Below are 14,655 nucleotides of genomic sequence, written 5' to 3'. Positions count from 1 at the left end.
TTGAGATCTTACTGACTTCCCAGTGCAGTCTGGGTAGCAGGTAACTGAAATACAATTAACTGTATCATCATTGTCATTAATATGCTCAGTACATTTTGTGCTTTTCAGAAGAATGAGCCTGAGAAATCTGGAAATTAGTGGAAATCCAAACTGTGCTTATTTGAAATTTTAAAGTTTTAAAACTAATCATTTTAAAGTAAATGTATTTTTACTGTTTATGGTGGTACATGCCTATAATCCCAGCATTCAGAGAGCTGAGGCAGGAGGATCATACATTCAAGACCAACCTGTACTGCATAAATACACATAAAAAGAATCTCAGAACAATATAATTAAAGGCATCAAAACTAATAGAATAAATACATCATTATTTTTAAAAAACATGAAAATGGAAATAAATATTAGCTTGAAAGATAAAACATTATTTCCTTTATTAAACAAATTTACTTTATAATCATATTCAGAATATTTTCTAAAAGCTATTTTCTTGCATTTGAAATGATTCAATTAAAAATATTAAACTTTAAAAAAGTTTAGATGAAAAAATATCCTACAAACTCATAATAAAACAACAAATGGCCTACTGCCCAACAGTCTTTGATGTGTTTGAAGTCATATTTCTTCAATTAGTGCACAGTGACCCTGTGAGGAAGTCCCATTACCACAACTGAAGATAATAGATTTCAGAGCTAGGAAATGAGCACCTGAAGCCAGGATCTTGGCTACCTGGTGCAATTCTTACTCCCCTTTGGCTACCTCTGTTTAAGCCACGGTTGCATTTTCAGATCAATAGAGGCAGTACATTTATTTATTATTATTTAATTATTATGGTGTATGAGTGTTTATCTGCATGTGTGGTGTGTACCGTGTGATTGTCTAGTGCCAGCTAAGGGCATGAGACCCATTGCTCGGGAGTCAGAAATGGTCACAAGTCACTGTATGAGTCCTGGGAATGGAACCCACTGCTCTCAAATGTTGAGCCCTGTCCAGTGTTTCACTGTTCACTCTCTATAGTAATTTTTGAGGAATTATAATATAGACTTTTCAGTTCACCATATATGTATATGTGCGTTGTGTATGTATATAGCATATATACATAATTTTTAATATATGTTATATATTAAATTGAGTATATACTCAAACAGAGAGACTTCCCTCAAATCATCTTGAAATATAATCCTTGGAAACTTACTATAATTAGTAAATACCAACCAATAAGCAGTAAACTAACATATATTCATTATAATTATTTATAGCTTAAACCTAAGCTTGTGATACATTACAGAGTGGTCTCTTTTCACAAATAGATCAGAACCTTCTTGAGGGCATAAAATATGTAAGACATCAATATAATAAAAACCTCAGGAAACAGAAGCCTAAGATTAATTGAACTAAAATACAAAATAACATTTTAGCAGCATGCTTGTTGTATACATTAACTATAAAAGCAATGTGTTTACCATTACTAGGCCTCCAATTGATCTCATTTTGGTTTAGAGGTTTGAAATATTACTGTAAAGGTATGCAGCTTTTTGTTTATAAAACCTTGAATACATTCTTAGGGATGTTTTTAAATATTCAAAAATCTTAGTACAGCATTGAGAAATGTTGCTGTTGAGAAAATTCATTGAAATTCTGACCTTGTACCTTTTAAATTAATATTTGTGAAATAAATACTCAGAAATGGTTAACAAGGCATGACAAAAAGTCTTATTGTTTTAGATAATAATGTATTTCGCATGTTAGTATAAGGGGGCCCAATGTCCCTCGCTGGGTCTTCTTTCATGAAGTTCATTGCCTCATCACATCCTGTTGTTATATGTTAAAAAGTTTGAGCACCCACAGGGGCCCTGGGTTTCCTGATCGCATGTCACATAATTCTGGTTCTTTCCCGAGCATCAGTCTCCATAAAAGGAGAGTCATATGTTTCTATCTCTGTGACTGTTATGCTTGAACAAAGCTTTTACCTTCACAATCCATTCTTAGGAAAGACCTAAAAGCTAGAGCTTATAGAAATTGATAGGTTCCTTTGTTTGTTTGAAGATTTTTCCACTTGATGACTGAAAATAAGTCTTAGGGCATTGACATATCTTCTCTGCAAGTGCTAATAAAATAAAGAGTTTAATAATCTGGCTTTGGTCCTGTTTGTACTTAGGAATGAGGAAACATTTCACCCTTGAAGTTATGAACAACATTGAAAGTGTTCACTGAAATGTCCTCTGGTCTGTACTGTGACTTTGTGGGCTACAGTTAACTTTGAGCAAATCATTTAAAAAATTCAATCAATTCACCGCCAATCTTTGTTGTGGAAAATTACTTTAACTATATAAAGATGAGTTCCATTTATTTATGTTGTGGAATATTAGACCTAATTGGTCTAATAAAAAGCAGAATGGCCAATAGCTAGGCAGTAGAGGGAAAGGTGGGGCTGGCGGGCAGAGAGAATGGGTAGGAGGAGGAAGCTAGGCTCAAGAGAGAACGAGAGGGAGAGATCAGAACAAAGGAGAGAGAGAGAGATGCATGGGGCCAGACAGGCAGCTGCTGCCAGACAGACAGGCATGAAATAGGATGTACAATGGAAGAAAGGTAAAAAGGCCTGATGCAAAACATAGATGAAGAGAAACAGGTTAAGTTCAAGAGCTGGTGGGACAAGCATATGTAGGGATATAGCCCCACCCATTGGGGGCGTGTTCGCCTCGGGCTAATGTTTACGGATAAATCTGCGGAGCGTGATCCCAGCAGCCCCTTTTTCTTCTTTTGCTCCGCTGTGCTCTGCGAAAACCTGTGGTCCTGTAAGTCTATTTCCTTATTAAAGCTGTATATATCTATATAATCTGTCTGCATTCATTTGCGCCACCACAAGCATAAGATAAGGTTGAGCATTCATAACTAATAATAAATCTCCATGTCATGATTTGGGAGCTTCTTGGTGACCCAAAATAAAGTCTGCTACAAATCTTTCTGTGTTTACTAGAGAGAACACATGTATAAATATATCCTTTTCAAGAAACTATCTTACAGTTTAGTTCACAATTGTACTAGTAACTTATAATTATTTTCCTTTAAGGGAAAAGGAAAAAATAATCTTTGTGTGTGGGTTAGCTAGCTTTCTGTGAGTTTAGTGAAATACCCGAAATAAGCAATTTATTCGAAGGAAAGTTGTTGGTTTTTTTCTCGTGGTTTCAAAGGATCCAGGCCGTGCTCACATGACCCCAACCCACAGGCCTATAGTAAAGCTCTGTATCATGGCAAGGCGCACATTGCACATGCTCAATGAGAAACAAACAAGAGACAGGCGCAACAAAATGTCACTCACAGGCATCTGTCCAACGGCTGAACTTCCTCCTGCTAGGTTCCTCCTCAGAATGATTCTAGCTCCGCCCAATAGTGCTACAGGCTAGCACCCCGCCTTCAGCCTTTTGGGTTACATTTAAATTAGAAACCAACCATGGCAGATTTTGAAACCGTCCACTCAATGAGCCAATCAAACCTGTCCTAGGTTTGCATTTTTAGAAGGGTTGTAAGGGGCAGCAGTTCCTTTTGTCATCAAGAAGGTCCCAAGTGCAGGTCCTTGATTGCAAGCATGTATACGGGCTGCTGTAACTCTACCTTGGAACTTTACAAACGGTAATCAGATCCAGTATGTAATTTATTTGGGGGAATCTGTTTCACTTTGAGAAGAGTGAAGCGAACAGGTGTGATTTTCAGAGCTCCCTGAAATGTGCAAACATTTGGTGTTACCTATGAGCAAACACAAGGGAATGACGTGACCTACTTAGCTCCTGTTGAATCACCAAGCCTTGCAATGGAGCACTTGCAGTAAGCGTGACTGCCAACAGAAGTCATGCCCTTAATACGTGTGCAGATCCACTGGCGTATGTTAGAATAGGTTTTCAAAAACTGAACTCGGCATGGATACAGGCAAAGTGGAAGAACAGAGACTGTGCTGCATCCCAAGGCTGTGCAGTACGGTGTAAGGGGCACAGATATATGCATCCATATATTATGTCTGGATGTAAGGTAGTTATCAAACTCGTGACAATTTAAACTCAGTGTTGTTTTCAAATTTCACCTCTTGAAATAATTTTTGTTTCTAAATTGATTACATTAAGCATTAGGTACCATTAAAGAGATGACAACCGAAGCTGAACTTCACCTATGTGGTTCGCAGTTTAAACTATGAACTTTTTCATTTATGGAATAAAATATTTCTAAGTTGGGTTTGGAGCCCTTTAATTGCACTGCCCCACAGGTGACTTGTAGCTGAAAGGTCATATATACTAAAGCGGAAGACATCTGTAGTCTTAGGAGGGGACCTGTTCGTTAGCTTTCAGTAACCGGTCCTACCTTATCCCCACCCAGAGGGTATGACCCCAGACCCATGTGGCTGCCTGGAACCCCATGCATATGCTTCCTAAGCACACACACCTACACTAATTAAGGTTCCACAAACTTAGTTCAGTAAGAAATGATAAACAATAAGGAGAAAGTTGGTAGTGATATACTGAAGTAAATTCTTTGGATTTCAGGATTTGTTAATTTCTGGGATTTTCATGTAATTTTTTGAGGCCTCAGCAAATAACTTTATTTACCTCAGAAAATATGAACACTGGATAGTACATTCTTAATCTATGTAACGACTTAATCACATTTTTAGTAAAGAAGTGTGTTGTTTCTACAAAGACTCATGGCAAAGGCTGTTCTAAAACATTCTTTTTCTTTGCTAATACACTGAGGAATCAAGACCTGTGTCAATGGGTAGAACTCAGGCATGAGATTTCACAGCTGTGAATGGAAGTCTCAATGCGATTCAAGGTCAGACACACAGCACCCTTAGCAGAGATAAAGAATCAGATGAAAAGCCAGGAATACTGGCCAGTTGTGTTTATCAGGCGCCTGTTCCTCTGCTTCTGGGTTCTGCAGTGGCTGTCTGTCCCTGCCCTTTCTCTGCCAGGGCTGAGAGTGACACAGCAGGAAATTGCCATCTGATTTCACTGAGCAGCCTTTAGGCAAAGGCAATAATTAAAATATTCTGATTTCAAAATGCTAATTTTTTGGCTCCAGACAGTGGTATAAACAGATCAGAATGCAAAACACATTCTTAGCACTGTGCAGGGCCGTTGGAGCATTATTTTATTTCACCGTTTAGTTATTTCTGGCATCCGTATGTGATATGAGCATGCACATCTATGTGCATGGTAAAGTGTGCTATATTTGCAGGCATGTACATCATAATGTTTACATGTGCCTCCTATGTATAGTGGTATGGATGGAAAATAATGTTTAAGAGAATAATCCTTGTTACTGTTGAATAATTGTTCAATCATGTATTATCTCTGTTGTCTCCCTGATAATAGGCAGTCAAATGAAATGCAGTCACTACTTCAAGGGTTTCCATTTCTATAGTCCAGTATTTTTACGTATTTTTCGGTTTGTCTTCACAAACATCGACTCCTTGTTTATTTAAGAAGCATGGTGGTGTAGGGAAAGCTACTGGACATCCATCGAGCACATGTTGATCCTGTTGTATGAGACGGAAAAGATGAGTTACTCGGCTGGCTGACTTAACTTCTGCTCGCCACACAGGACTTCTCAGCCAGGGCTGCAAGCCAGGGAGGTCCTGTGGAATCCAGGACTCAGATGCCTCGACTTCACCTTTCACAGCAATGTGTGAATTAGTTTGGGTGTGTGAGGGGAGAGGCCAGAGATGTCTTTTGTAACTGAAACCTACAAGCCCTTCTGAGAGGGCTTCCAGTCTACTTAGAATGAACTAACCAAATACAACACTTGAATGTGGATTATTGATCCGGAGGCTACAAGCTTAGAATGTTCAGTGAAAATTAAGTACTGAGAGCTACAGAGCACCTGAACAGTAAGTATAGCTGACTAGACTTCGGTGAAATACTAACCGCTTTTTAAGTTATTCACTTGTGAGCCTTAGGAATTATCACCCAGGACTGAAGCCCTCCAGCTGTGACACTAGCTAACATAGCTAAGGATGCTCAGGTCCCTATCTTTACATCTAACAGATCCTTGGGGTTCAGGGTTGGGTGCGGTCGCTCTTTCTCTACACACCTGAAAATTGCATTCCAGGGGAACTGAAGTACACGATGGGGTTTCTCAGGGATTAAATTGTGTGCTTTAGAATTTAGTTCTTTAAATCTGTTATTAGAGACTGTAAAGATTTTTCACAGCATGAGGTGGGGGAAATAAAAGAGGGGCCACCCCCCTTCTGGCCTGAGGGCTTTTGAAATTTCCTACTCAGGTGTCAGGGTCATTAGATATGTTTTGGCTTTTGTAGTAGACCAGGCATGCAAACAGTCCCCTCCCCCACTCCTTAAAGTGAGACCTTGACCAACAAAGGCAAAGCAGAGGAACTGTAGGTCACCTATATTAACTGATTGCTCTGTTCCTAAGGTCCCACCCTGAATCAGGGACCTGTTGTCGGAAGGACTTGGTGCTTCTGATGAGGTTCCAGGCACCTGTGGCCCACTATCCCACCCTCTCCTCCTTTCCTTTGGTCTCTGCCGTTTCTCCCTATTCAGCAACTCTGTCTGTGAATGAACTGGATTATGAGTTACTGCAGGCCCATGGGTTGTTGCTAGGACAGAAAACCCCGAGCATTGTTTGGGGAATGGCATTTGTTCTCCTGCTTTCTCCTGGAAACATAAGAGCTTTTCCTTTTAAAGCAGCAATCCCGTGGCAGGTCGGCCAGCAGCTAAGGTAAATATTTCCCATACATTCCCTAGGCTGCAGGGCCTGCCTACAGGAGGCCCAGCCCTTTGGGAAGCCCTCAAGGCTGGCGAGGAAAAATCAGCTGAACTGTCCTCCCAATGTGCTTATGTTTCTGCAGGAGGTGACCGAGATCGGATGACAGCGAATCATGAGAGCTACCTCCTCATGGCGAGCACCCAGAATGATATGGAAGACTGGGTGAAGTCCATCCGCCGAGTCATATGGGGACCCTTCGGAGGAGGTGAGCAGAGTGTAGTCTTAGAGAAGCAGAAGGTAGATGTGCCAACCTTTCCTCCAGCCGGCAGGGGGTCAGCTGCTGTGTCCACAAGGGTGACCGTTAACGTGAATAGTAAATTATTCAGCACCATTGCTGATGCATATCTAAATAACTCCTGGATTAACTAATTCAGATCACTTGTCGGTAGGAACCAAACTTCTGTGAATATGTTGAATTCTAAAACGGAATAACTTCATTTTTATTTTCGATTTTTCTCATTTTTGACTAACATTAAGTGATTAGAGTATATATACAATCCGAGCAAAACAATGTTGAAAATGCAGAACACAGAAAATAAGCTAAAAGGAAATAAACTAAGTCAGAAAGAATGAAAAGAGGAAGGAATTAAAGGTGATGATTTTATCCTTCAAGAAACAGGAGCTGGAATAACATCAACAGATTTGTTATTTAAAGAAATAATAAAAGTATTTGTATACCACCAAGTGTATTTTCAATGAGGTATGATAATGTTTATTAAAATGAATTATGTTAATATTAATGTAGTCAGAAATCAGTTTTATTAACTCAAATTCACATTTAATCAGCCAAACATAATTCCCAGGTTTTGCATTCATTTTATGGATTATCAGCACACTGAATTCTCAAAACCATTCTTTTCTATGGACATGTCAGGTGTTTCTTAGGTTGACTGACCTCTTCGTATATTAGAATTATTTCCAAAGCAGTTTATAGTGTAAAGTTGTTTAAAATTTTGATAAATATTGAGCTTTGAGGATATTGCAGTAGTAGAGTCTGTGTGTTTAACATGTTTGAGGGCCTGGGGTTGAGCCCCAGAGCTGAAACAAAGAAAGGGAGGCAAGACCACCCTCTGTCCCAGCCTGCCCAGTAGCACCCTGACTTCCGGCTGCTAGCCCAGGGTGCTGATGGAGTCATAGTACTGGCTTCCACTCCTATTCCGGTCTTCCTTGTATGAGAGTTCATGTACTCACCCTGTTCATAAGCTAGCAGGACAGTCTAAAATATTTGTAAATCCACAAATGGAGACTCTGCCCTCATCCAGAATTCCCCTTGGCATACATGAGAAACAAGCACACAACTGGTTCCAGTTTGGAGACTTATGGGCACCCTGGAAATGTGACTTCTCAGAGTTCCTATTGCTTCCTCTTCTCTCTAATCAGATTGCTGAGGCCCCCGAGTCCAGGGGGAGCCTTAATGTCAGCTTAGGGAGCATGTTTCAGAGTGACTGTATCAACTGTGTTCATGTTCCTTCTCTTTCCTTCTTCTGTTTGTCTTCTCGAGAAAGACGACTAAAGTTGGTGACCACAAACACTGCTGTCAGCCTAGAATCGTCAGAAGTGATTCCAATAGAAACTCCAAATCTATGAACCTGAAAGGGATACTCCAGGTCTCCTCCAACTTATGTAATTTATTCACGTTAGGCTTGTACATGTATGTGCATGTGTGTGCTGGTATATAACAAACATGCAAACATGGAGGTCAGAGACAGACCTTAGGGTATCTCCGGTTCTTACACCCAGTGTCAGACCTTGAGGCAGGGGTCTCTGCACCTAGAGCTTACACTTCAGCTAAACTGGCTGGGCCATGAGCCTTGTGACCCGCCTGACTCTGCCCCCAGCAATGATATTACAGCTGCCTAGTGCCACACGTGCCCTGACAAGGCCTCTGGGCATCTGAACTCAGGTCCTCAGGCTTGTGCAGCAAGCACTGTATCCACATCTCGACCCCCACCACGTCAATGACTTTTACAATACATGTTTCAATACGTGGTTCAAGTTTATCTATTTTGAATGAATGAATAAATTTGTTCCCATGATTTATTTTTATTTTGTATTTCCTTATGACCTTTTCGGGTCATTCAGGTCTGGTTGCCTCACCGTTGCCCACTTCTGCTACTCTTCGGCCATCTGTGTTCTCTGACACTCCCAACACACGACCTTAAAGCCTCTTTAGTGCCATTCTATGGACTCCTCTTTAGTTCCCTGGCCTCTACCCACACTACTCCATGGAAATGTACACATAGGAAAGTTAGTGGTTGGCACCCAGTAGTGTTGAGGTTTCACAGTTCCTTATGGACTCTAGATATTGACCCCTTGTATACAACTCACCTCTCACCTCTCAGATATTCTCCCACTCCGTAGACTGTCTGTTTTCGCTGGTGATACATACACACACACATATATGTTCTAGCATAAGGCCTTCACAATAAACAACAATCCCTCAAAGAATGAATTTCTCAAGTTCTCCTTTTTAAGTCTTAAGAAATTATAGGATAAGCTTAAAAACACTAACTTAACTTTCACAAAATGTTCAATGATTCCTCTCAGTGTTAAAAACCAGTGCATAAATAAGTAAATGCAGTGCAGAGAATCGAGCTGACTGAAGTCTTTGATAGATCACGGTTGTTACTATTCTCACCCTGGACCCTGCATTTCAAATGCTCGCACTAATTCCATGACTATGGGCTGAATTTTGAAGAAAGTCCTAAATTTTACGTGTAAACAATACACATATATGACTAAAAATGTTATTTATTTCAAGTTTTGAAATTCCAGTTAACCTTGCATTAAAAGTAAGTTTTCCATTATTTAGGTTATTTTAAAGCCATTGTTTAGTTCTGCATAACGTTCTGTGGATGAGGTCACTGAGGCCCAGAGTAGGGGGGTGACTGACAAGCTCCAAAGAACCAGGAAAATTCATTTCTTCGTCTGATTGATAGGATAATAATATTATCTGGTCCTTTTACTGTGGTAAACACAAGTTCATGCCTTATTTATAATAGATATTGAAAATACATCAAACAAAAATTTTAACATAAGATCTTCTTAGTTAAAATCGTTTTTTAGACATTTAAAAATATCTGAATTGACACCAAGAAATTAAATGTGTGTGTGTATATGTGTGTGTGTGAAGAAGCACCTATTTTTGCATGAATACGTAAGTTTGTGAGTGGCCATGCACCTGTACCAAGATGCTTCAGTACCAAACTGCAAGGCCACATTACTTGGTGACCTGAAGATCCCTGAGGAGCTTTTCTGCTGCCTCACTCTCCTAGCAACTAAAAACTGAGGAGAGAGAAAGCGTAGGGCTCTTCGTCAAAGGAAGCCAATCATTTTACACCTATCCAGCTAGGGAAAGCGAACACCTGGACCGCAGGACAGACTAACCGCTCAGCCAGGAAAGTCAACTTCAGCAGGATTCTAGATCTCCCAAGCTGGGCAATGCGCTTAAAGTTCCGTGACCAGTTCCTCCTGTTAACAACTTAACAATGTGGGGGAAGAAACCGTGTGGGCTTTAAAGTTAATAAGTTAATCGGGGGTGGGGGGGGAGAGAGAGGAGAGAGAGAGAGAGAGAGAGAGAGAGAGAGAGAGAGAGAGATTGAGTGTGGGCCTGTGTGGATGTGAGTATGTGTGGGTGTGGCAGCCTGTAGAAGGTGTGTGGGGGCTTTGCATAAGGTGAGTGTTTAGGCCTGTCTATGTCTGTATGGCATGTGAGTGTGTGTGTGTGAGTGTGAGGATGTGTGAGTGTGTGGGCCTCTGTGTGTGAGCTGAGTAGGAGTGTGTAGGCCTGTATGTGTGTGGTATGTGAGTGTGTGTATATGTGTGTGTGTGTGCGGGGGGAGTCTGTGATTCTGTGAGTTGTGAGTCTATGGGGGGTGTGGTATATTTGTGACTATGTGGAGGATGTGTGGGGGGGGCTGTGTATGTGGTGTGTAAAAGTGTGTGTGAGTATGTGTGAGTGTGCATCAGTAATAATTAAAAAGAAACATAGATAATTTGGAGGGAAGTAGGAGTTGAACACAAGAATTGAAATGGGGAGAGGTAAAAATGATATAAAAAGAGTACTCATGCATGAAATTCTCAAAAAATTCATAGAAACAAGTAAACCACAAAACTGGGTTCTTAAAGCGCTCAACTGTGGAAAGATTTAGTTTTAGTTATTTTTTATTTGTTTTTTATTTTATTTTTAATATGTATATGTAGAGTGTCTCATACACACATATACATAATACATACATGCATGCATGCATGCATGCATTCATACATACATGTATATTGAGTATAGGTTTCCAGAGATCGGAGGCACCAGATGACTCTCAAATTAAGTCTATAATTCTTGCAAACTGTCCAGCATGGGTGCTGGGGACCAAACTTCCCTCTGCTGGAGCAGCGTCCACTATTAACCACAGAGCCATCTCTTCAGCCCCTTGCTTGTTCTGTAAATTGAATTTTGTTCCAGTTGATTTTGAGTCAGTGTTCATGCAGGGGACCAATAAAACTTTCAAGGGAGTACTTAGTCTGCTTTGTGGCTTCCAGTCACCTATAGTGAACACACACACACTTCACCTCCCTGGCTGTGTCACAGACCGGCAAAGCCACACTGGGCAGTGATGCTGCTCTGGAGGCTACCTTTCTCATACAACTCAGAGTTAGGGGAAGCTCTGCTGAGGGACTGAGGAGGAATGAGAGACCATGGGGTCAGCTAGGGTTAAAGCACCAGCATTCCAGGTCTGCTTAGGGAGCAGCCAGTGGATGAATGATTAACCCAGTGAGTAAATTATTCAGTGACCAGGACTGAAAGCAGTGGAGGACACCGGTGAGGGGCAACAGCTTGCAGGAGCTGCTGCTCAGAACGAACCCTGGAAGTGAATGCATTTCCATCTTGCATGAGTTGGTTTGATTTTTGCGGCTGTACATGCAGGCTCATGGCCACCCAAACTAACTTTTATAAACACATAAAATGTATCGATATGTAATGTGACTTAAGGATATGCGTTTTGCTATAGCATCTGCAAATAGATTGAACTACATAGGGTCTGAATAAGGAAACGTATAAATCTCGTGTGGGAAGAGAGTAAGTGTGAGTGAGCACGCAGAAATTCCCCCACTACTGTTTTGTGTAGGGGTTGAGCCAGGCAGCAGAGAAGGTGCTGAGTCAGGGGAGAGTTGTGAGGTCACTGCAGAGTCAAAAAAAAAAAAAAAATTAAAAGGTTTCACGGGGCGCATGGCATCCTCTCTCCCTCCCTCCCCTCATGATGCGACTGCACCTGCTTAGTCTGACCAGCGGACACTGGAGGCGGCAGCGGCCACAGCTGTGACTCGGCAGCAGCAGCCCTGCCAGCTCCCGCCCAGCTCTCATTGAGAAAAGGGAACCGGAGCAGGAGGGGGAGGAGAGCTCACTGCAAAGCCGCCTCGGAACAGCCAAGGAGACTCCTAGAATGGGCACCGGACTCTTCTGACGTGGCGACTCCATGGGGAGCTGGAAGACAGAAGGGGAAAGGGAGACGCCTGCAGAGAGCATCAAAGGCTGAGGGGTACCATAAAAGGAACTGGGGAGTCCTCTGCAAGGAATTGTCGTGCACTGGAATGCGTTCTGGAGAAGGTGCCAAGGATTTCTTCCCTTTTCCCTCAGATGAAAGGAGCCAGCTGGGACTGTCCTGAAGTACTCCCAAGGGGCCTTTTGTCATTGTTCCTCTTCCCCTATGAGCAGGGCTGACCTTTCCAGAGGACTTTCTGTCCAGCTGAGAAGACAGTTCTTAATAAACAAAACGAAACAATTCCTGCCTGCCGTGTGACGGTAGTTGCAGCTTGCTTGCTGCAATTCTTTTTCTGTGACATTTTGGAATGTCTGCAGAAACTTAAAAAAACAAAAACAAACAGCATCAACAGCAAAAAGATCCTCAAACCCCCCCCGAATGGGCAAAAGAAAAAGAAGTGGTGTATTTTGTTTTATTTCTTACCAAAAAGGAGTAAATGAGAGGTTACCTTAACTCAGGACTTGGACGATCAAAACCCACCCGGGAGTGCTAGGGACCAGCACTTGAGACTTGAGACTTGAGACCTAAGAAAGCATGAGAGGAGTGCCCGTGGGCTTCCGCACAGAGGCAGGGTTTAAGGAAGCCTGAGCTGATCTCCCAACCCGGGGCCTGTATGATGCCTGAAGACCGAAATTCGGGGGGACGCCCCTCAGGTGCATCAACTCCTTTCATCCCCAAAACTACATACAGAAGAATCAAACGGTGCTTTAGTTTCCGGAAAGGTCTGTAGACGGTATCCTAATGTCCTTCTTAATGTCCTTCTAATTCATGTCTGAATGTCCGTCTCTTAGCCAGCTTTCAGGTCTGTGAGGATCAGGCGGGGGGGGGGACACAGACGGGGGGGGGGACGGAGGGCTTAGGGCTGTGTAAGACATTGCTTGCCTGGGTTGATTGTTCAAGGCTCCTATAGATCTGTGTGTTGCAGTCTGTGAAGGGTAGGTGGGGCTTAAACACAGTGGTCCTGTAAGGATCACCTTGACCGACAGGGAACTGAGCAAATCTGAAGAGGGGGGCAGAGTTTTCCTGGGCCGTTCCCACATCTAAACCCAGTCTTCTAGTTCTGATCACTGGAAAGGGGTCCCTTGCAAAACGTTGTTCTGAGTCCTACCCCTTTGGTTTTCCAAATGTGAGAAAGGCTGGACTATCAGGTTCTCTGTGGTGACTCCCTCTCCTCCGCAACATTGGCTAGAAATTGGAATCACCATGACTTTCCACATATATTATTGGAAAGGGGCAAATGGGGGGTATAATTAATTATAATCAACAATACAAACTAACACATTTCTGAATTGTATTGTTTTCAGGTGCTAGTGAAATAAATGTTCTCAGAAAAATGTTCTCAGAAAAAATAATTTTGTGTATTTTTTAAAATTCTGTTTTCCTTAAGTTGAGAGCAATAGAGTGGAGGAAGATGTCCAATGGAAAGTAAGCGATTGTAAACATACCGCCACTGATTCAGTCAGCAGTGGAGCTGAATGAGATGTAGGACCATTATGTTCCTGTTTTGAGGTCGGCCACATCTTTGTTGTAATCCCCTACGTAGCAGTCACCCAAAAATGAGGAAATATGAAAATTAAATACAGAGGGAACTTAGTAAAAGTGAAATACTTACTCCTTTTGGGTCTTTCTCTTTGAGCAATGACCATGGTTACGTGCTATCAGCAAGGTGTTTGCTCGTGTTCCAAGTTCACCCATAAGATATTAAATGAGAAACTCATAATGTTAGCTCTCAAGTTTTAAATATCTGTGAGCATCTCATGGCTACTGCCCAACTGCATCACTGATAGAGAAATTGACACATACAGAAACTGAGAGAGGCTCAAGAGCTAATATTCAAAGGCCATGCCCCTTGGGTTATAGCTTCCCAGCTCCTTGAAAGTAATTGGAGATATTTGGAGTACTGTTTATGTGTCTCAAACAAAGTAAGGCAGTTTTCACCCTTTCTTCTCCCCCTCCTCCTGGGTGTGTAGACTGTAGATGTGTGGCAATGCCTGCAAGCCTGCTGCGTGTTTGCGCCTCCTCGATGTTTCCTTAAATACCAGGGAAAGGCAGCGTCCGAGGAGAAAGTCCCCCACAGGCTGGCACAGGCAAAAGGAGGAACATCCTGGACTATGTTTCTACAGCTGTCTTTTCCTTAGGAAGTCTTCCCGGTCAAGGGAATGTTCAATATTTGAGTCAAGGACCGAGAGATAGTGCCCTTCCACAGTGCTGTGTTCTGCCTTCTGTTAGAAGCTAGGAGGGAGCATGCAGCCCCTCCCTGTCTGATTCCTTGTCCGCATAATCGCAGTTCTGCACTGGGGCTCAGGGAGGAAGGTCCTCAGCTGCTGCAGCTGCACTGTTGCCACTG

At 42.1% G+C, this 14,655-nt stretch overlaps 1 protein-coding gene across 5 annotated transcripts in view; it reads left to right on the top strand.

Moving 5' to 3' along the window:
* The window catches only part of Arhgap24 (Rho GTPase activating protein 24), a 398,083-nt gene that overhangs the window by 331,264 nt on the left and 52,164 nt on the right, over positions 1-14,655 (top strand). For 4 of the 5 annotated variants that reach the window (XM_057772993.1, XM_057772994.1, XM_057772996.1 and 1 more), the window contains one exon: positions 6,854-6,976. In XM_057772993.1, coding sequence (XP_057628976.1) covers positions 6,854-6,976 — 123 coding nt within the window. Of the gene's footprint in view, positions 1-6,853; positions 6,977-12,190; positions 13,031-14,655 lie in introns of those variants that run through there. The other variant, XM_057772995.1, reaches the window with a different exon arrangement.

The sequence above is a fragment of the Chionomys nivalis genome, chromosome 6 (assembly GCF_950005125.1).
Source record: "Chionomys nivalis chromosome 6, mChiNiv1.1, whole genome shotgun sequence".
NCBI lineage: Eukaryota > Metazoa > Chordata > Mammalia > Rodentia > Cricetidae > Chionomys > Chionomys nivalis.
The sequence above is the reverse complement of the archived record's forward strand: the minus strand, read 5'-3'. Positions and strand labels throughout refer to the sequence as shown.